General features: G+C 45.9%; 4 protein-coding genes across 5 annotated transcripts in view; 2 read left to right on the top strand and 2 right to left on the bottom strand.

Moving 5' to 3' along the window:
* Positions 1 to 1,078: 1,078 nt before the first annotated feature.
* rpp30 (ribonuclease P/MRP 30 subunit) lies at positions 1,079 to 9,347 on the bottom strand. Its single transcript, XM_083904574.1, has 12 exons — positions 9,212 to 9,347; positions 8,778 to 8,836; positions 8,638 to 8,694; positions 8,306 to 8,371; positions 8,090 to 8,161; positions 7,212 to 7,301; positions 7,018 to 7,134; positions 5,230 to 5,259; positions 5,109 to 5,146; positions 4,924 to 5,003; positions 4,710 to 4,802; positions 1,079 to 1,206 (listed from the first exon to the last, which is right to left on the bottom strand). The coding sequence occupies exons 1-12, from the start codon at positions 9,291 to 9,293 to the stop codon at positions 1,157 to 1,159; spliced, it is 834 nt and encodes a 277-aa protein (XP_083760700.1). The 5' UTR covers positions 9,294 to 9,347; the 3' UTR covers positions 1,079 to 1,156.
* A 560-nt stretch (positions 9,348 to 9,907) lies between these two features.
* On the bottom strand, positions 9,908 to 12,987 carry nudt13 (nudix (nucleoside diphosphate linked moiety X)-type motif 13). Of its 2 annotated transcripts, none has more exons than XM_083904573.1 (9): positions 12,957 to 12,987; positions 12,129 to 12,229; positions 11,660 to 11,802; positions 11,482 to 11,589; positions 11,303 to 11,409; positions 11,089 to 11,214; positions 10,777 to 10,888; positions 10,530 to 10,684; positions 9,908 to 10,390 (listed from the first exon to the last, which is right to left on the bottom strand). In XM_083904573.1, exons 2-9 carry the CDS (start codon positions 12,197 to 12,199, stop codon positions 10,217 to 10,219), a joined length of 996 nt encoding a protein of 331 aa, XP_083760699.1. In that variant the 5' UTR covers positions 12,200 to 12,229; positions 12,957 to 12,987; the 3' UTR covers positions 9,908 to 10,216. The 2 variants fall into 2 exon arrangements, with proteins under 2 accessions (XP_083760699.1, XP_083760698.1); XM_083904572.1 differs by having other exon boundaries at positions 9,908 to 10,411.
* A 115-nt stretch (positions 12,988 to 13,102) lies between these two features.
* LOC310939734 (uncharacterized protein) lies at positions 13,103 to 15,479 on the top strand. Its single transcript, XM_083904564.1, has 5 exons — positions 13,103 to 13,382; positions 13,689 to 13,848; positions 13,934 to 13,995; positions 14,077 to 14,185; positions 14,290 to 15,479. Exons 1-5 carry the CDS (start codon positions 13,194 to 13,196, stop codon positions 15,225 to 15,227), a joined length of 1,458 nt encoding a protein of 485 aa, XP_083760690.1. The 5' UTR covers positions 13,103 to 13,193; the 3' UTR covers positions 15,228 to 15,479.
* A 1,485-nt stretch (positions 15,480 to 16,964) lies between these two features.
* Positions 16,965 to 22,153, top strand: part of noc3l (NOC3-like DNA replication regulator) — an 8,973-nt gene continuing 3,784 nt past the window's right edge. Inside the window, exons 1-13 of the mRNA XM_083904558.1 lie at positions 16,965 to 17,102; positions 17,941 to 18,145; positions 18,229 to 18,361; positions 18,447 to 18,601; positions 18,680 to 18,751; positions 18,825 to 18,955; positions 19,074 to 19,235; positions 19,791 to 19,884; positions 20,030 to 20,205; positions 20,469 to 20,597; positions 20,668 to 20,799; positions 20,897 to 20,977; positions 21,075 to 21,175. Coding sequence (XP_083760684.1) covers positions 17,094 to 17,102; positions 17,941 to 18,145; positions 18,229 to 18,361; positions 18,447 to 18,601; positions 18,680 to 18,751; positions 18,825 to 18,955; positions 19,074 to 19,235; positions 19,791 to 19,884; positions 20,030 to 20,205; positions 20,469 to 20,597; positions 20,668 to 20,799; positions 20,897 to 20,977; positions 21,075 to 21,175 — 1,580 coding nt within the window. The 5' untranslated portion in view covers positions 16,965 to 17,093. The remainder of the gene's footprint in view (positions 17,103 to 17,940; positions 18,146 to 18,228; positions 18,362 to 18,446; positions 18,602 to 18,679; positions 18,752 to 18,824; positions 18,956 to 19,073; positions 19,236 to 19,790; positions 19,885 to 20,029; positions 20,206 to 20,468; positions 20,598 to 20,667; positions 20,800 to 20,896; positions 20,978 to 21,074; positions 21,176 to 22,153) is intronic.

Below are 22,153 nucleotides of genomic sequence, written 5' to 3' on the forward strand. Positions count from 1 at the left end.
TGATACTGTATGAGCCCTCAGGCTTTTATTTTGAAAACCGCAGGCTTTACCTACAGGGTCTTTTACTTTGAAAACTGCAGGATTGCGCTCAAGCATGGATGAACAGTGACTTTTATTTTGAAAACTTTCACGTTGTGTTTTATAGTGAATGAATGAATGGAACCTTGGGCTTTTACTTTGAAAATGAATAGGTTGCATCTCGTGAATGAATAGTAATTTAGACTTTTACTTTGAAAACTTCCAGGTTGTGTTTTATAGTGAAATAATATAAACTCAGACCTTTATTTTGAAAACTGTTCATTTCAGGGTCACATTAACCACATCCTGGGTCACTGAGCTCAACAACACTCCAACAGGAGGAGGAGGCGTGGCGCTGCCTCGTGACTCCGCCCCCAACGCTTTCAGGGTCACCGCAGCTCGTCAAACATCCACTCACTGACTCTGTCCGATGGCCACGCCCACTAAAAAGGGACCAATCAGGTGTTTGTTTTGTTGTCACGTCAATAATCTTCCCTTTAGCCCCTCCCCCTTCACTGAACACGCCTTCAGGAGTTTCCGTCGTGAGAGCCTCGCCCCTTTCATCAAGCTGACGTTAGCGTGTTAATACTCTAAATACTCGTTATTTGAACTAATCAATGATTTAATTGGTTTATTGTGTTTACAGTAAAGGGCTATTCCAGTGTTTTTTTAACCCCGCCCCCTTTGATCACGTGACTGTTGTAAAAGCTGCTGCTGCATTTACCAACTCCTTCACAATAAGAGAAAAGGGCAATATTGGGATTTACGATGTTTGAACGTTTACGTCATGTGTTTACTCTCGGCCAATCAGAGTGTTTCTATTTCTATGAAGCACATTTATGTTTTTTTAACGACTGAATGTAAAGTAGATTCTATTTTTGATGACATCATTTCCTGTTGGCTGTGACCAATCACTGGGCAGCATTTGCACTGAAGACTAATTTCAAAGTAAAAGTTTTGACTGAAAACAGGAAGTGTGTTGTTGTTTATGTTTTCTTTAATGTCACAAAGTAAACAAAAATAACCTGATGACGTTTTTCAGAAAAATAGATTTTTATCAGAACAGAAAATAAAACATCGACCGTGTCGACCAATAAGGACACAGACATCCATAAGTCCTGCCCACCTCAGCTGTCAATCATTCAGCCACAGCAGACTTTTGTTTCTTAGAAGGAGGAGGAGCCTCACCTGGTCAGGTAGAAGAGAGGAAACAGGTGAGAACAGGAACTCACACACACACACACACCTGTAATCTGTCACCGTCACACACACACACACACCTGTAATCTGTCACCTTCACTCACACACACACACACACCTGTAATCTGTCACCTTCACTCACACACACACACACCTGTAATCTGTCACCTTCACTCACACACACACACACACACACCTGTAATCTGTCACCTTCACACACACACCTGTAATCTGTCACCTTCACTCACACACACACACCTGTAATCTGTCACCGTCACACACACACACACACACACACCTGTAATCTGTCACCTTCACACACACACACACACACCTGTAATCTGTCACCTTCACACACACACACACACCTGTAATCTGTCACCTTCACTCACACACACACACACCTGTAATCTGTCACCTTCACTCACATACACACACCTGTAATCTGTCACCTTCACTCACACACACACACCTGTAATCTGTCACCTTCACTCACACACACACACCTGTAATCTGTCACCTTTACTCACACACACACACACACACACACACCTATAATCTGTCACCTTCACTCACACACACACACCTGTAATCTGTCATCTTCACTCACACACACACCTGTAATCTGTCACCTTCACTCACACACACACCTGTAATCTGTCACCTTTACTCACATACACACACCTGTAATCTGTCACCTTTACTCACATACACACACCTGTAATCTGTCACCTTTACTCACACACACACACACACCTGTAATCTGTCACCTTCACTCACACACACACACCTGTAATCTGTCACCTTTACTCACACACACACACACCTGTAATCTGTCACCTTCACTCACACACACACACCTGTAATCTGTCACCTTCACTCACACACACACACACACACACCTGTAATCTGTCACCTTCACACACACACCTGTAATCTGTCACCTTCACTCACACACACACACCTGTAATCTGTCACCGTCACACACACACACACACACACACCTGTAATCTGTCACCTTCACACACACACACACACACCTGTAATCTGTCACCTTCACACACACACACACACACCTGTAATCTGTCACCTTCACACACACACACACACCTGTAATCTGTCACCTTCACTCACACACACACACACCTGTAATCTGTCCCCTTTACTCACATACACACACCTGTAATCTGTCACCTTCACTCACACACACACACCTGTAATCTGTCACCTTTACTCACACACACACACACACACACACACACCTGTAATCTGTCACCTTCACTCACACACACACACCTGTAATCTGTCATCTTCACTCACACACACACCTGTAATCTGTCACCTTCACTCACACACACACCTGTAATCTGTCACCTTTACTCACATACACACACCTGTAATCTGTCACCTTTACTCACATACACACACCTGTAATCTGTCACCTTTACTCACACACACACACACACCTGTAATCTGTCACCTTCACTCACACACACACACCTGTAATCTGTCACCTTTACTCACACACACACACACCTGTAATCTGTCACCTTCACTCACACACACACACCTGTAATCTGTCACCTTTACTCACATACACACACCTGTAATCTGTCACTTTCACTCACTCACACACCTGTAATTTGTCACCTTTACTCACACACACACACCTGTAATCTGTCACCTTTACTCACATACACACACCTGTAATCTGTCACCTTCACTCACACACACAAACCTGTAATCTGTCACCTTTACTCACACACACACACCTGTAATCTGTCACCTTTACTCACACACACACACACACCTGTAATCTGTCACCTTCACTCACACACACACACACACCTGTAATCTGTCACCTTTACTCACACACACACACACACCTGTAATCTGTCACCTTTACTCACACACACACACACCTGTAATCTGTCACCTTCACTCACACACACACACCTGTAATCTGTCACCTTTACTCACATACACACACCTGTAATCTGTCACTTTCACTCACTCACACACCTGTAATTTGTCACCTTTACTCACACACACACACCTGTAATCTGTCACCTTTACTCACATACACACACCTGTAATCTGTCACCTTCACTCACACACACAAACCTGTAATCTGTCACCTTTACTCACACACACACACCTGTAATCTGTCACCTTCACTCACACACACAAACCTGTAATCTGTCACCTTCACTCACATACACACACCTGTAATCTGTCACCTTCACTCACACACACACACCTGTAATCTGTCACCTTCACACACACACACACCTGTAATCTGTCACCTTCACTCACACACCTGTAATCTGTCATCTTAACTCACACACACACACCTGTAATCTGTCACCTTTACTCACATACACACACCTGTAATCTGTCACCTTTACGCACATACACACACCTGTAATCTGTCACCTTCACTCACATACACACACCTGTAATCTGTCACCTTCACTCACACACACACACCTGTAATCTGTCACCTTTACTCACACACACACACCTGTAATCTGTCACCTTCACTCACACACACAAACCTGTAATCTGTCACCTTCACTCACATACACACACCTGTAATCTGTCACCTTCACTCACACACACACACCTGAAATCTGTCACCTTCACACACACACACCTGTAATCTGTCACCTTCACTCACACACCTGTAATCTGTCATCTTAACTCACACACACACACCTGTAATCTGTCACCTTTACTCACATACACACACCTGTAATCTGTCACCTTTACGCACATACACACACCTGTAATCTGTCACCTTCACTCACATACACACACCTGTAATCTGTCACCTTCACTCACATACACACACCTGTAATCTGTCACCTTCACTCACACACACCTGTAATCTGTCACCTTCACTCACACACACACACCTGTAATCTGTCACCTTCACTCACATACACACACCTGTAATCTGTCACCTTCACTCACATACACACACCTGTAATCTGTCACCTTCACTCACACACACACACCTGTAATCTGTCACCTTCACTCACATACACACACCTGTAATCTGTCACCTTCACTCACACACACACCTGTAATCTGTCACCTTCACTCACACACACACACACACACCTGTAATCTGTCACCTTCACTCACACACACACACACCTGTAATCTGTCACCTTCACTCACACACACACACCTGTAATCTGTCACCTTCACTCACACTCACACACACACACACCTGTAATCTGTCACCTTCACTCACACACACACACCTGTAATCTGTCATCTTCACTCACACACACACACCTGTAATCTGTCAACTTCACTCACACACACACACACCTGTAATCTGTCACCTTCACTCTCACACACACCTGTAATCTGTCTCACTCACACACACACCTGTAATCTGTCTCACACACACACACACACACACACACACACACACACCAGTGAAGTGATTTCTAGTCAATGATCTGAACTGAACCTACAGGTCTCAGAGTGTGGTGGCGCCTCCTGCTGGTCACTGGCCTCACTGCAGCTCTTCACTGTGTAGATGATTCCACTGGCTGTTTTCCTGGTTTCTGAGAACAAACAACAACACACTGTGAATAAAACCACATCAGGAGGTAAAAATACACCGTACTAGTACTTTCAGGCGTGTACACAGTAGTAATAATAATAGTAGTAGTAGTAAGTAGTTACCTGCGTGCAGTAGAACAGATCGACAGGTGGAGGAAACGGCGTCTTTACAATCTTTGTCTGATAATCCAAACAACAAGGACCTGACGGGACGATCAAGGAGACAACAGAGAGAGAGAGAGTGTGTGTGTGTGTGTGTGTGTGTGTGTGTGTGTGTGTGTGTGTGTGTGTGTGCAGTAAGAGGATACAGGTTGGTGACATCATAAGGACCTCTGAGCTCCAGAGCCTGAAACACATTTAACTCTGATCAACATTAACTCATTAATCCCTGATCAAACATCACTAACTCCTGGATTATTCATGACTGACCTTCTCAGCTGCACTGGTCACCACGACGCTCTGCAACACACACACACACACAGTCTGCATCAGACTCATGACATCATCACTCAGTGGCGTGCACAGGTAGACACTAGGTGGTGCTAAAGCACCTGCCCTTTGCCCTCAGGACCAAGCAAGTGCCCTTTTGAAAGTTCTTTTTTTTTTTTTTTTTTGTGGTCCATGCTAACATGATCATCTATAAGTGCTCGTCGATTAAAAGCGTGTGATAATAATGCCCACATTAATATTCCCACCACACCCGCACACACTTCTGTCAACGTGAACGCGCAGAGCGGACACAAACGGAGGCGGCGACAGTGCACAGCCTGCAGCCCGCACACACCTCCTCTCCTGCCCACCAGCCAGGTAACACATAAATGAATCGAGTGGAGTGTGTTGTTTGCCCCCTAAGCCTCAGTTGTCAATAATGCTATAACTTGCATTTATTTGTCTCTGCTGTGAAGTAGCCTCTCTCAACGCCACACAGCTGGGCATAAATTAGTCGACTGCTCACCTGCTTAACAAGCTAGACGCTACCTAAAATCAATAATAGATATGAGTTTGTCATTGGTATGCTACAGCATGTGAATCTATCAGTATACTTACTTAAGATGAATATTTAGTAGGCTATTGTATAGGTTTACATTAGGCTACATAATTAACACTTATAATTATTATTATTATAAATGTATTTGCTAAATGACAAACAGAAACAGTAGCCCTGTGCTTTGTTGAAATATAACCAAAGAGTCTTATTCATATTGTTGGTCTATTTTCAATTGCAGCATAATGTCTAGAAAGGAGAGGGTAAGAAAGGAAAAACAAAGGGAGTTACAGCAGGCAGCCCAGAGAGATGATCCCCTGGGTAAAAACATCCACCAGCAGCAAGAAGGAAGATGAAGATGAAAGATCAGAGTCAAGAGTCATGTTCACTGTTTAGGGTATTTTAAAGTTGAGCTGTTCCTCTTATTTTACTGAAATATCTTAAAAACTGTCCACATTTTATTTTAACTACAAAAATTGGTTTGGCTGTACTACATTAGGCATTAAGCTATTTCTTTTTAGCTAATTATATTATTTTGTACCAACAAGTTATTTCTATGTTACAAGACTTGCAGTAATCTTGTATTTGCCTTAATAGGCTATATTCAACCTTAACAAATAGGCTATTACTAAAACTATTATTACTCTATTCTAGGCAGCTACAGCAGGTAAGCAGTAGGCCATCTACCAGCAAAGAAGTTGAGATAGATGAATCTCCTGATTCAGCTACAGATGAAGCAGAGTCGGCAGCACCATAGCTGCACCAAGTCTATGCACAGTTACAGAATCAGAAGTGCTGTCTGATGACCAAAATGAGGGAGAACAAGAAAGGCATGATTTAGCAGCTGTATGTGAAAGAGATGACACTGTTAAAAACATAGCAGCTATAAAATATCCAACAGATCCTTCACATGTTGAAACATCTAATATCAAGTGTGATGACAGCTACATTTCAATGTGCTGCAGCATTGGCCCATGTCAACCAGACATGCCTTACCCAAAAATTCATTCCAGAAACAATGGCTTTCTATATATATATATATATATGTAATTACGTTCAACATGTGCCTGTAATGTTTATTTATTTTTTAAATCTCACACTGCTATAATAAAGCAGCCGTCAGTTCTACATGCCGCATAAAGTGCCCTTATTTTGCACTGAGCACCTGCCCCCCAAAATGTCTGTGCACGCCACTGTCATCACTGATGACATCATCAGGTGACAGGACGTACCTTCCCTTTGCAGCACTCGATCAGACTGACGGCGTTGGCGATGGTGTAGCGCCTCATGGTGGCGTCTCTGATGGCTGCGGCGTACGAGACCTCGAACACAACACCTCTGTCCATGGCCTGGACACACACACACACACACACGTGACTTCCTGTTCCAGACCATAATAACACCATGACGACAGCGGTGACCTCACCCCGTTCACCGGCGCTCTCTTGAAGAAGAAGGGAAGTCTCTCTGTGACGGACACCGCGATGATGTCCACGTCGTAAACCATACACGCCGCCTGTGAATGCACCGTTACACACACGTTTAACACAGGAGAACGTCAACAAAGGGTCAGTGAACTCACCGTTAAACACGCGTTTAACACAGGAGAACGTCAACAAAGGGTCAGTGAATGCACCGTTACACACGCGTTTAACACGGGAGAACGTCAACAAAGGGTCAGTGAACTCACCGTTACACGCGCGTTTAACACGGGAGAACGTCAACAAAGGGTCAGTGAATGCACCGTTACACGCGCGTTCAACACGGGAGAACGTCAACAAAGGGTCAGTGAACGCACCGTTACACACGCGTTTAACACAGGAGAACATCAACTAAATGGTCAGTGAACGCACCGTTACACACGCGTTTAATACGGGAGAACGTCAACAAAGGGTCAGTGAACGCACCGTTACACACGCGTTTAACACAGGAGAACGTCAACAAAGGGTCAGTGAACGCACCGTTACACACGCGTTCAACACAGGTGAACGTCAACAAAGGGTCAGTGAACGCACCGTTACACACGCGTTCAACGCGGGAGAACGTCAACAAAGGGTCAGTGAACGCACCGTTACACACGCGTTTAACACAGGAGAACGTCAACAAAAGGGTCAGTGAACGCACCGTTGCACGCGCGTTCAACACGGGTGAACGTCAACAAAGGGTCAGTGAACGCACCGTTACACACGCGTTCAACACAGGTGAACGTCAACAAAGGGTCAGTGAACTCACCGTTACACACGCGTTTAACACAGGAGAACGTCAACAAAGGGTCAGTGAACGCATCGGCGGGCGTCGACTTACATGGAAGAGTTTCTCTGTGGTCGGCTGCACGGCCAAAAGATCAAAGCATTTGTATTCAGGAGCGGTCGACCTCTGACCCCCCCCCCCCACACACACACACACACACACACACACAGGAAGACAAACAGAGGACCTAATTAACAATTATCCGTCGATCCATTGACTTTTATTTTGAAGGTGTAAGTGTTTCCTGTTTAAAATCAAGACACTACTCACAAAGTGGAAGGAGTCTGACATCACCAACGTCAGCCTGTTCAGCACTCTGATTGGACGAGAGCGACCCTGTCAGTGTGGACACACAAAAATGTAGACTTTTATTTTGAAAAGTGCCAGGTTGTGTCTCACTCACACACACACACACACACACACACACACACACACACACACACACACACACACACACACACACACACACACACACACACACACACACACACACACACACACACACACACACACACACACACACACACACACACACACACACACACACACACACACACACACACACACACACACACACACACACACACACACACACACACTACCTGAACGACTGGCAGCTGATCCATCAGCTCGGTGATCGGTGTGGGGGCGGGGACTTGCTGCACACAGGAAATAAACAACAGTTTATTTACAACTGTGTGGGAACTGTCCGTGAACGCAGCACAGCAGTGACGTCACTCACCTGTTTCTTTTTCGCCTTCGGTTCAAACACGTAGTTAATGGCGACTGTAGAGAAACCGACTACAGAGAGAAAACACACACACACACACACTCAGCGGTTCAGCGTGACGTCACACACACACAGATCATAATAACACGCGTGGACTAAAGTGACGTGTTTATAACGCGCCGAGTGCGGTGAGGCGTTCACTGACGCTGTTAGCATCTTTAACTCTGATCAACACCGTGACAAATCCGATAAAACACACGGGACAACAGACACACAAACACACACAACAGATACACAAGACAACACACAGACACACAGTAAAATAAACACAATAAAACCCGATGCTAGCTCTGTTGTTAGCCGTGTTGCTAACGGTGCGGTTAGCTCCGGGTAAAAGCGCGGTTTCGTGCCCGCACTTGTTGTCACACTCGCGGCAGCAGACTCACGCTGAGCCGCGGTCTCTATCATCCTCTGAAGGACACTTTTGTCCTCCGTGAAGGTCAGGTTTAGGTCCATGAACACAGACATGATGCTAATGCTGCTGCTGCTGCTGCTGCTGCTGGGAGACACACGTGCGGCCGCACAGCCTGCTGGGAAATGTAGTTCTTTTCCCCTTTAACCCGCTGCCCGAGAAGACGGCCACATGAAATGATGATGTTTACAGCGGACTGTTAAGCCCCGCCCACTCACCAAGCTAAAGCTAGCAGCCAAATAACTGACCTACATTAGCCAGAATATAAATAAGATTTAACTTAGTTCAAAGTTGGCCCAAAGATAACGATACAAAACATTGTACAACGTTAAAAGGTAAAATCATTAAAGATTAGAGTCTGTTAAAGTTTTATTGAAAATAAAATAAATTATGTTTCATTGTGAAACTTTATGGAGGACTGAAAGTGCCAAAATTAAATAAATAAATAAATGCACCATTAAATAATTAATGAAATGTGTCATTAAACTATAACATTATTAATTAGTGAAATAATTATATATATTTTTGACATAAAATGAATTGGCATTTTAATTAATTAATGACACATTTAATTAACTAATGACACATTTAATTAATTATTTAATGGTGTATTTATTTATTTAATTATTTAAAGACACATTTAATTAATTATTTAATGGTGTATTTATTTATTTGATTATTTTATGACACATTTAATGGTGTATTTATTCATTTCATGACACATTTAATTAATTATTTAATGTGTATTTATTTATTTAATTATTTATGACACATTTAATTAATTATGTAATGGTGTATTTATCTATTTAATTGAGGCACTTTCAGTCCTCCATAAAACTTTAATTACAGTTAGTTTGTTAAAGCAATCACAGATCAATTCTTACTCTGATCACTGACAGTCCTTTTAAAAGAAATACAGTTTCCATGATGCTTAGTGTGTTTCGCTCTGTGATCCTCTGGTGACCCTTGACCTCTGATGTCACCCTCTGCTCTCGCCGCGTCGCTGCGTCTCCACCCACTCAGTGATGAGGCGGTTAGCGATGGCGTGTTTCGGCGGGAGCCAGAAGAGGGGCGGGTCTCCTCTTGTGGGCGGAGCCTTGACCTGAAGAGCACAGGTGATCTCCTCCAGACTGAACCATCGAGCGTCCTCCAGCTCCATGTGGTCCACGTCCATCTGGACAGAAAAGGACTCAGGCGTGTGTGTGCGTGTGTGTGCGTGTGTGTGCGTGTGTGTGCGTGTGTGTGCGTGTGTGTGTGTGTGTGTGTGTGTGTGTGTGTGTGCGTGAGCTCACCTGAGTGTGGGCGGGGCTAACAAAGGCGTGGCAGGCCAGCATGAACGAGCTGTGAGGAAAAGGCCAGTGTTGAGAGGAGCTGTAGGAGGCGCTCTGAACCTCTAAACCCACCTCCTCTGCCACCTCCCTGTACAGGGTCTCCTCCAGGGACTCACCTGGGACAAGCATGGACAGGTGGGTTAGTTACAGGGACAACAGACCAGCTGACAGGTGAGTTAGTTAGTTAGTTAGTTAGCAGGTGACTAACCCATGTCACAGAAACCTGCCAGAGCGCTGTACATGCCCTGAGGGAAGGACGACTGTCGAGCCAACAAACACCGTCTCCCATCAGACACCAGGACAATGACCACAGGAGACATCTACAGTGGACATGAGGGGACACCTGTGAGACGCCTGTGAGTCGCCTGAGAGGCCTGAGACGCCTGTGAGACGCCTGTGAGACGCCTGTGAGATGCCTGAGACGCCTGTGAGACGCCTGTGAGACCAGGTCTGGATCAGGTCTGGATCAGGTCTGGATCAGGTCTGGATCAGGTCTGGATCAGGTCTGGATCAGGATTACCTTGGGATAGTAGACGATGCCTCTGCTGCTGCCGACTCTCTGACTTCCTGCCTGGTTGCGTTGGGTCGGTTCACCTGTGGCGCTGCAGAACCCACTGCTCTGATGCCAGCGCAGAAGAGCCTGACCCTGTGGGACAGACCAGGACCAGGACCAGGACCAGGGTCACAACAGATAGTCCAATCATTTGACTTTGTGTCTGGTTGCAGTTCCTGACCTTGGTCACTAGAGGAACCTCTGCTCCAGTCAGCAAGAAGAAGGATTTCCTGAGGTCAATAAAGTTTGCGTCACACTCTTCTTCTACAGCTGCCTGGTCCAGTTCTCCTGAAACACAGAGCAGAACATGAGCTCAGAACCTGCAGAACCCTGCAGGTCATTTAATAAACATGTTCTTACCGACATCCAAACAGAACTGAGCCTGGTTCTGCTCAGAACAGCCAATCAGAACCGACTCCTTCAGCAAAGATCTGTCTGCGCCGAGTCGCTCCAGCATCGACTGCACATCTGGAACATGAGGCAGAGGTTCTCAACCTGAGGTTCTGTGAGGATCCTGAGGTTCTGCTGGGTTCTGTACCTGAGCTGTCAAACGCTGCGGTTCTGAGGGTTCCTCTCTCTGAGCGCCGCAGCAGAGGACGCAGACCGTGGAACAGGAAGACGTGACCTCTCTGCAGCGCCGCCAAACACGCTGAGTCGTCCTCCTTCAGTCTGTTCACAAACCTGAGAGGACGTCAGTGTGTGAGTGTGTGTGTGTGAGGGTGTGTGTGTGTGTGTGTGTGAGTGTGTGTGTGAGTGTGTGTTTGTGTGTGTGTGTGTGAGTGTGTGAGTGTGTGAGTGTGTGAGCGTGAGTGTGTGTATGAGAGTGTGTGTGAGTGTGAGTGTGTGAGTGTGTGAGTGTGTGTGTGTGAGGGTGTGTGTGTGTGTGTGTGTGAGTGTGTGTTTGTGTGTGTGTGTGTGAGTGTGTGAGTGTGTGAGCGTGAGTGTGTGTATGAGAGTGTGTGTGAGTGTGAGTGTGAGTGTGTGTGTGTGTGTGTGTGTGTCCACACCTCATCCTGGAGACAAAACCAGAACAGTTGCGACTCAACAGTCGTCCAATCACAGTCCTCAGACTCAACATGACTGATCCGGACTGAAGTGGTTCTGCCACCTATACACAAGTTACAGGGAAGGAAACTGTTAGCTTAGCTTAGCTTAGCTTAGCTTAGCACAAAGACTGGAGGAGGACAGGAAGTGTCAGTCCAACTATATATTTATAGATTTACATTCAATTCAATGATGTGCTATTTGGATTAATCATCAATACATAAAATCGATAGATCAGGCATCAGATCGATTAATAATGTCTGATTCACCACCCAGGACTCAGTGAGGAGAATACAATACTGAACCCTCATTGGAAAAATGAAGATTTTTTCCTCTTTGTAAACTGTACACGTACATTCACACAGTGATGGTTATTTTTATTAATGCTATTGACTTTTACGATGTTACTGATTAATTCGGCTCGTATTTCATTCAGCAGCGTCTCATATTTTAACGTAAATACAGAATAAACTCCGTATAAAGGCTGTTATAACAAACACCTGACGCTGATTAACAGGCGACATCTACAGGTGTGACACAGTCATTACAGAATTAAAAAAACATTCCACCATGACGTCACTGTGACGTGATCACGTGGAAACGTGTTTTAATGACACTTGCTCCAGTTTCACGGCCGAGAAAACAAAACAAAGCGAGTTCAAATGAGCAGATTTTTGACTGAGGTTTGGTGAGAACGAGCGTCTGTTACTTTACTTTAAGTTTAAATGTTTTAATTAAATGTTCCTTCACGTGTTTTATAAGATAAACCTGGCAGCAGTAAAGTCTCTCACCTCTGACCGCGTCTCCTTCGTTCTCTGTCGGCTTCCGTAGAAAGTGTTTCCGGTCACTCCCGGAAGTAAAACAAACGCTACCCTCCTGTGTGCAGCGCAGGTTCGGGCTCGTTGGTTCTTTCCCCCGTGATTGATTTAAAGTCCCGGGCTTCGGCAGATGCTTCCGGCGGCTCTGGAGAAGCTTCACCGGGGCGAGCGGAGGTTCAGCGGGAGCAGCGGCGGCTGTCAGCGGGCGGAATGACCTCCGTGTCCGTGTCTCTGCACACGCAGCTGTCCTCCGTCATGGAGTCTCTGGTCCACGCCGCCGTGGCTCAGCTGAAGAAGCTGCTGGAGGACGGACCGGACTTCTTCTTCAGCCTGGAGGTCCGGACCGAAGAGGAGCCGCCTCTGCCGGCCAGAGGGAGGGCGGAGAGCCGGGAGAAGATGGTGAGGAGCCGGGGTTAAAATAACGAGTTTAACATGTTTAAAAATCACATCTGTGCTCTTTAATTCACAGAGATTTACTTTATACACGTTTAAAGAGTGAAACGTGTGGAATTCAATTCAAAAACTTTATTTATACCCAGTTTAAAAACAAGATTCTGAGAAGTTTTAAATTAAAGTTTAAAAATATCACGTATTTAATGATGTGTTTTACACGTTACTTCATGTTTATTATTTATCATCATGTAGTAGTTTTGTGATAACTTTTGTTAAAGTTCACAATCTGTGACCTCTGACCTCTGACCTCAGGTGCTGTTTGCCTCCATCATGGAGACGTTAGGGAACGAAGCTCTGGGGAAGCTCATGAACATCGTGGATGAAGCCCAGCAGCAGGGGGCGCTGCAGGTAACCAGGAGCGGCAGAAGACCTCACACCAGCGTCCTCAACGTCCTCAACAAGGCACAAGTCGGTACGTACACAGGCTCCGCCCCCCTGACGGTGACGCCTGGTGATGATGTCACGCTAACGTGAAACCTGATCTGTCCGTCACACAGAGATGGAACACTCGTACGGACTCCGCCCACAAAACACCCACGCTGACAACGGCGCTGTTCAGGTACGACTCAGCTGTTCACCTGTGATGACTCAGCTGTTCACCTGCTGCTGACTCATGACTCAGCAGTTCCGTGTGTTACAGACTCCACTGAGGATCAAACAGGAGAAGGAGAGGGCGGAGCCTCCATTTGTGCCGGCGCTCACCGTCAAAGACGAGCGCGGAAACATCGACCTGGGCGCCATCGCTGAGAGTGAGCGAGCATGACTCGGCGATTTTGACTGTGGTTTTCATCTGATCTTTATACGATGATGATGATGATGATGATGATGATGATGAAGGCTGTTTCTTCTGCAGGAGCTCGTGTTGAAGCTGATCGTCCTCTTCCTCCTGATGAAGATTCACCGGAGTCAGAAGTGCAGGGCGTGACCTGGAAGTCCCTCCCGCCTCACGGCGTCCACGCCGGCGAGAAGCCGCTCACCTGCAGCTTCGGCCTGAGGCAGAGCGTGCAGAATCGCGCGCGTCTGCATTCTGGCGAGCGGCCACACGAGTGCGCCGAGTGCGGCAAGTGTTTCACCAAGCAGGCGCAGCTGAAGACGCACGCCGTCGTCCACACGGGCGAGAAGCCGTACAGCTGCGAGGTCTGCGGCCGCCGCTTCAACCTGGTGCAGAACCTGCACCGCCACGCCCACACGCACACCGGCGCCAAGTTCTTCGTGTGCAGCGTCTGCGGCAAAGGCTTCACGCGCGCCGTCACGCTGAAGAGCCACGAGCTCATCCACACCGGACAGAAGCCCTTCAGGTGCGACGAGTGTCCCAAGACGTTCCGACACGCCGTCAACCTCAAGAACCACCAGAGGATCCACAGCGGCGCGCGGCCTTTCACCTGCGACCTCTGCGGCAAGAGCTTCCGCCAGTCCATGAACCTGAAGATCCACCGCCGCGTCCACACCGGCGAGCGGCCGTTCGGCTGCCGCGAGTGCGGCAAGACGTTCAGCCAGCAGAGCAGCCTGATCGCACACGGCCGCACGCACTCCGCCGACAAACCCTTCTGCTGCGGCTTCTGCGACAAGAAGTTCAACAACGCCAACAGCCTGAAGCTGCACCAGCGCGTCCACACGGGCGAGAAGCCGTACGCCTGCGACGTCTGCGGCAAGACCTTCAGTCAGGGCAGTCACCTGCGCACGCACAAGCGCCACGTCCACGCCGGCGGCAAGCAGTACATCTGCGACAAGTGCGGGAAGAGATACTCGGACCAGCGCAACCTGAAGCTGCACAAGTGCAGCTACGCCTGAACGCGCTCGCTGCTCGTCGTCACGAGCTTCACGAGAAAAAAACTACGTTAAATTAATTTGTTTTTTTAGAGACAAAATTTATTTTTTCAGTTTGGGGGCGGAGCACTAAGTGAACTTGTGTTAGCCAATCAGAGCTCATGTGAGCCTGTGGGGGCAGGGCTGTTTGATTTTCCAGCGATGAACTTCAGCCGTCGCCGTGGAGACGTGAACTCACAGACTTTACGTTACAGTGAGTTTTCACATGGTAACGTTGTGACGACACTGTTGCTAGGCAACGGCAGCTCCAGCTCACACATGGATATATAAATATAAAAACAAAGTGGGGGGGGGGGCGATCCCGAACTGCAATAAAAAAAATTACAAAATATTTGTGTAAAATTATTTCATCTTACGATGTCGCAAGATCAAGCGAATGTTAGCCAGTGTTAGCCAGTGTTAGCCTTTGTTAGCGATAACATCGTAGCAAACAAATGAAAATAAAAGAGTTCTAAGTTTACGACTGATTTACTCTTCTCTTCTGAGGAGGAAATGCGACTTTTCTCTCACCCAACTGGAACACGCCATTACTCTCTGACCACACCCACACACGTTTAAGCCCCGCCCACTGTAATGTTGACATCTGAATGGTTGACATTTGTCACATGTAGCTTTCTCCATTGCCGGTCCCAAACTTTGGAACGCCCTCCCGCTTCATATTAGACAGGCCCCCTCACTGTCCATTTTTAAAACTCATCTTAAAACACATTTTTATTCTTCTGCGTTCAACTCAGCATGAGACTCTGCTCTTGTTTTAGTGTTTTATTGTTTAAACATTTTTATTGTTTTATAGTTTTATTGTTTTTTTATTATTTAAACATTGTTACTGTTTTATAGTTTTATTGTTTTTATTTTGTCTCCTATGTTTTATGTGCCATGTTTTATTTATTGTACTGTTAAGCACTTTGTACCAGCTTTAGCTGCCTAAAGCGCTCTATAAATAAAGTTGAGTTGAGTTGAGTTGAGTAAATGTAAATGTACTTTATTTATACAGCCCTTTACAACAATCCTTTCGGTGATCCAAAGTGCTTTACAAGAAATAAATAAATAAAGAGGAAACACATAAAAGTAATTAAAAACAATAAAAACAATAAAATAGTGCAAAATAAAATAAGATAGAATCAGATAAAAGATAAGAAGACAAAAGATAAAATGACATGACGACAAACGTTATTGAATAGAGATTAAAATTAATAAATTAAACAAAAATTTATTGATTTATTGATTAATATGAAACTCTTTATGTTTAAAATCTTTAAAACAGGTGACGGTGACATTGTAGAACCACTGGAGGGCAGCAGAGCACTGACCCTGGAGCTGCACAAACGTTTGTGGGGTTTTTCAAAACTTTATTCAGGATTTAAATAAATAAAAAAATAAAACGGGTACAAAAGTGTTTCCAGACATTTAATTTAATTTTAAAGCATCAGTAAATAAAAGTAGATCCAGAAATCACAAAGAAACATTTATTCATATATATACAATTAAATAACCGGAACTTTAAGAAAATAAAAATAAGTCATTCATTTAAGAAATGTTCTCATTGATTTTTTATTCTATTTGTGTCGCTAAAAATAAACAAACTAAAATAAAAACGCAGTTCATCGTAGTTTTTCACAGAGTGTCTGCGGTTCTCCCGCCGCTGGTGGCGCTGTTCTCTCCACACCGCAGACTGTTTCCGGGTCTCGCTGTGACCTCGCGCTTCTCACATCAACACGCGTGGAGCAAACAAACCGTAACTTTACACCAGAACTCCGCGGTGTTCGGTTCTTCACGGTCCCCGGACACAGACGCCGAGGTTCGGCCTGAGCTGCGGGACTTCGCGCCACCATGGCCCCGGTGAGTTTTAACCGAGGAGAAACGGAAAAGAGCCGCGTTCGTGTGAACATGTGAATCTGAACCAAACCTCACCGAGAAAACGGCGGATTTAACAGTTTCGTCTTTACGGATCACGGCGTTAAAACACGTTAAACGCTGCTGTTCACGGTGAAAACTGTGAAACTAAACCTCACAAAGAAAACTGCGGATTTAAATCACCGATGATCGTTAACTGTGTGACTGTGGAAACAAACCTCATAGAGAAATGTGTGAATTTAACGTTTCCATGGTGACAGATGGTGATTAATGCTCTGTTCACCACGATCACTGTCACTCTCTGACGTGCACGTGTGTAAAGATTAATCTGTAACCACAGAGTGATTATTGATCAGATGTATCGATTATTATGGTCTGTGATCAGTTACGTTGTTGTTACTTTGGTTTCCTCTCATTGAGGCTCCTCCCCCTTTCTCGTTTGCCACTCGTGTCCTCACCTCATGTTGTCTCCTCATGTTGTCTCCTCGTGTCCTCTCCTCATGTTGTCTCCTCATGTTGTCTCCTCGTGTCCTCACCTCATGTTGTCTCCTCATGTTGTCTCCTCGTGTCCTCTCCTCATGTTGTCTCCTCGTGTCCTCACCTCATGTTGTCTCCTCATGTTGTCTCCTCGTGTCCTCTCATGTTGTCTCCTCGTGTCCTCTCCTCATGTTGTCTCCTTGTGTCCTCTCCTAATGTTGTCTCCTCATGTTGTCTCCTATGGTCTCTGATCAGTTACGTTGTTGTTGTTGTTGTTGTTTCCTGTGTGGTTTCCTCTCATTAACGAGGCTCCTCCCCCTCTCTCTGGTTTGCCCCTCCCCCTCAGCCACGGTCAAAGAAGCGTCGGCCGACGTTCCGGCGTCTGCTGAAGACGAGTAACGTGAAGCTGGAGAACAAACTGAAGAATCGTCAGCTGAAGCAACAAAACACGGCGAAGAAGCAACGCAAGGAGCAGAAGAGGCTGCGGCAGGCGGTGAAGGGCGCCATCATCAGGACGCCACGCCCCCTGGAGACGTACAAGAAGACGCCAGGTGAGTTTGAGTGTCACCGCTGTCCCCGGTGGACTCCACCCAGCGCCTTTCCCATCATGCACTGCTGCGTTTGTCTCTGACAGAGGAGCAGCGCGATGACGAGGAGGAGGAGTTTCTGGAGACTCTGCCCATGGACATGATGGACGAGGACGACCTGCAGCAGATGGCGATCATGGCTCGTCAGGCGTCCTTCATCACCAGAGACCTGTCGTCATGGTAACTGCACACACACACACACGCACACAGAAACACACACACAGAAACACACACCGTGACCGAGGGTGCGTTTGTTTCGCGGCAGCGAGCCGGTGCACAGCGCGAAGAAGAGGAGCGCCGAGGTCGTCCGGAGCTACGAGAAGATTCCGAGGAAGATGGTGAAGACGGAGGAGAAGGAGGTGATTCACCTGCTGCCAATCAAAGACAAGACGGGCGTCATCCCACAGAGCGTGGAGAGAGGTATTGATCGCTCATCCATCATTGATCCATCTGATCGGAAACTACGTTAAACACAAACTTGTGTTTGTTTGTGTGAAGTTGTTAAGAAGCCACAGGAGGAAGAGGAGGAGGAGGAAGAGGAGGCTGTGGAGCCAGAGGAAGAAGACGATGGTATGACAGTGTCCAACACACACACACACACACACACGGCTGTGACATGGCTGTAATGTGTCCTCCTGTCCAGAGGGGGCGCTGCAGGACGTGTCAGCGCTGACAGCAGAGCAGAGAGAGCGACTCAGAGCAGAGAAGTTAAAGCAGAAGAAGCTGCAGATCGCTGCTCTGGCATCAGCCATCATCTCTGACCCCACCAGCAATGTGAGTGTGACCTTTGACCCCGGGGGGGGGGGGGGGGGTTAAAGGGCCAGTGTGTGTAATGTTCTCTGTGTGTGTGTGTGTAATGTTCTCTGTGTGTGTGTGTGTGTGTGTGTCACAGATCAAGCGTCTGAAGGAGTTGCGTGCCATGCTGATGGAGGCTGACCCCAGTGTGGCCGTGAGCGTCAGGAAGCTGGTGATGGTTTCACTCATGGAGGTTTTCAAAGACATCGCCCCCTCTTATAGGATACGCCCCCTCACTGAGGAGGAGAGGAGCTCCAAGGTAACACACACACACGGGAAGGTTCTGATGGTGATGGTGGTGATGATGATGATGAAGGTTCTGATGATGATGGTGATGATGAAGGTTCTGGTGATGGTGATGATGATGGTGATGATGATGATGATGGTGATGGTGATGGTGATGGTGATGATGTTGATGAAGATGAAGATGATGGTGGTGATGATTATGAAGGTTCTGATGATGATGATGATGAAGGTTCTGATGATGATGATGGTGATGGTGATGGTGATGATGTTGATGAAGATGATGGTGGTGATGATTATGAAGGTTCTGATGATGATGGTGATGATGATGATGATGGTGATGATGATGATGAAGGTTCTGATGATGATGATGGTGATGGTGATGATGTTGATGGTGATGATGAAGGTTCTGATGGTGATGATGATGAAGATGATGATGATGATGATGGTGATGATGAAGGTTCTGATGATGATGATGAAGATGATGGTGATGAAGGTTCTGATGGTGGTGATGAAGGTTCTGATGGTGGTGATGATGATGATGATGATGATGATGTGTCCTCTTCCTCAGGTGAAGAAGGACACTCAGCGTCTCAGAGAGTTTGAAGAAGGTTTAGTGAGTCAGTACAAGTTTTATCTGGAGGAGCTGGAACAGACAGTCAAAGGTACACAACTACGACTGCATCTACACAACTACACACAACTACTACATCCACACAAGTACATGCAACTACTACACACAATAACACAGCATGTTGACTCGTTGTCTCCTCATGTCCTCTCCTCCCTCATGTTGTCTCATGTCCTCAGACTGGAAGCAGCAGAAGAAGAAGCGCAGTCAGGTTGTTGGTCTTCAGTCTTATGAAGGTTTAGCAGAAGTGTCAGTGCTGTGTCTGTGTGAGCTGCTGCTCGCTCTCCCTCACTTTAACTTCCACAACAACATCGTGGTCGCTCTGGTTCCTCTGATGAACGACAGCAAGCACAAGGTCAGGCTTTATTATATATCACATATAACTGTGTTTATTATATATCACATATAACTGTGTTTATTATATATCACATATATACTGTGTGATTATATATCACTGAGTTTATTATATATAACTGTGTTTATTATATATCACATATATACTGTGTGATTATATATCACTGAGTTTATTATATATAACTGTGTTTTTGTATATCAGACTGTTTTTATCAGGTGTCAGATGTGTGTCGTGATGCGTTCAGGTGTCTCTGTGTTTTTCAGGTGTCAGACATGTGCTGTGATGCGTTCAGGAACCTCTTCCAGGAGGACAAAGTGGGCGTGGCCTCTTTAGCCGTAGTGCGCGTCATCTCGGGCGTCGTTAAGAGCCTGAGCTACAACATCAGACCTGAGGTAAACGAATCAAGCGCACCCTCTCACACACACACACACACACACACTGACTAACAGGCTCTGCCCACAGGTGCTGAGGTCACTGCTCAGTCTGAGGATCAAAGAAGTGGAGATGAAGAAAGACATCGAGTCGACGACACCGAAGAAGAAGTTTATGAACAACAAAGAGAAGAAGAAGAGTCTGTCCAGGATGCAGAGGAAGGTATGTTTGTTTGTTTGTTTATCACCTGTTTGTTTGTTGTTGTTGTTGATGTTGTTGTTGTTGTTGACGTTGACCAACACAAACACGTTTCTCTCAGTGGAAGAAGGAGGAGGAGAAGCTGGAGAAGGAGCTTTTGGAGGCTGAAGCTTCAGAGAATAAAGACAAGAAACTAAAGCTGGTCAGTGTTTGTCTTTATTATTATTATTATTGTTATTATTGTGTCATGTGATGAAATGATAAAGATTAGAATAACATCTCTGTCTCCTCTTCATCAGCACACTGAGACTCTCAACATCGTCTTCCTCATCTACTTCAGGATCCTGAAGAAAGCTCAGAAATCTGTTCTTCTGCCTGCTGTCCTGGAAGGACTGTCCAAGTATATATAAACAAACACACACACACACTGTCCTGGAGGGACTGTCCAAGTATATATAAACAAACACACACACTGTCCTGGAAGGACTGTCCAAGTATATATAAACAAACACACACACACACTGTCCTGGAGGGACTGTCCAAGTATATATAAACACACACACACACTGTCCTGGAAGGACTGTCCAAGTATATATAAACAAACACACACACACACTGTCCTGGAGGGACTGTCCAAGTATATATAAACAAACACACACACACACACACAGTCCTGGAGGGACTGTCCAAGTATACATAAACAAACACACACACACACACTGTCCTGGAGGGACTGTCCAAGTATATAAACAAACACACACACTGTCCTGGAGGGACTGTCCAAGTATATATAAACAAACACACACACACACACACAGTCCTGGAGGGACTGTCCAAGTATACATAAACAAACACACACACACACTGTCCTGGAGGGACTGTCCAAGTACATATAAACAAACACACACACACACTGTCCTGGAGGGACTGTCCAAGTATATATAAACAAACACACACACACAGTCCTGGAGGGACTGTCCAAGTATACATAAACAAACACACACACACACTGTCCTGGAGGGACTGTCCAAGTATATATAAACAAACACACACACGGTCCTGGAGGGACTGTCCAAGTATATATAAACAAACACACACACACTGTCCTGGAGGGACTGTCCAAGTATATATAAACAAACACACACACGGTCCTGGAAGGACTGTCCAAGTATATATAAACAAACACACACACACTGTCCTGGAGGGACTGTCCAAGTATATATAAACAAACACACACACTGTCCTGGAGGGACTGTCCAAGTATATATAAACAAACACACACACACTGTCCTGGAGGGACTGTCCAAGTATATATAAACAAACACACACACTGTCCTGGAAGGACTGTCCAAGTATATATAAACAAACACACACACAC

This window comes from Microchirus variegatus, assembly GCF_963457635.1.
Source record: "Microchirus variegatus genome assembly, chromosome: 18".
Taxonomy (NCBI): domain Eukaryota; kingdom Metazoa; phylum Chordata; class Actinopteri; order Pleuronectiformes; family Soleidae; genus Microchirus; species Microchirus variegatus.

What these genes read in the sequence shown, in the direction of transcription:
- nudt13 (XM_083904572.1), bottom strand. Translation starts at nt 12,199, where the DNA reads ATGTTGAGTCTGAGGACTGTGATTGGACGACTGTTGAGTCGCAACTGT. An exon ending in GGTTTTGTCTCCAGGATGAG is followed by an intron (nt 11,803 to 12,128) that starts GTGTGGACACAC and finishes ACGTCCTCTCAG; the next exon opens with GTTTGTGAACAGACTGAAGG. An exon ending in AGGTTCCTCTAGTGACCAAG is followed by an intron (nt 11,215 to 11,302) that starts GTCAGGAACTGC and finishes TCTGTCCCACAG; the next exon opens with GGTCAGGCTCTTCTGCGCTG.
- LOC310939734 (XM_083904564.1), top strand. Translation starts at nt 13,194, where the DNA reads ATGACCTCCGTGTCCGTGTCTCTGCACACGCAGCTGTCCTCCGTCATG. An exon ending in CCTCAACAAGGCACAAGTCG is followed by an intron (nt 13,849 to 13,933) that starts GTACGTACACAG and finishes TCCGTCACACAG; the next exon opens with AGATGGAACACTCGTACGGA. An exon ending in CTGACAACGGCGCTGTTCAG is followed by an intron (nt 13,996 to 14,076) that starts GTACGACTCAGC and finishes CGTGTGTTACAG; the next exon opens with ACTCCACTGAGGATCAAACA.
- rpp30 (XM_083904574.1), bottom strand. Translation starts at nt 9,293, where the DNA reads ATGTCTGTGTTCATGGACCTAAACCTGACCTTCACGGAGGACAAAAGT. An exon ending in CGAAGGCGAAAAAGAAACAG is followed by an intron (nt 8,695 to 8,777) that starts GTGAGTGACGTC and finishes TCCTGTGTGCAG; the next exon opens with CAAGTCCCCGCCCCCACACC. An exon ending in TCGAGTGCTGCAAAGGGAAG is followed by an intron (nt 5,260 to 7,017) that starts GTACGTCCTGTC and finishes TGTGTGTTGCAG; the next exon opens with AGCGTCGTGGTGACCAGTGC.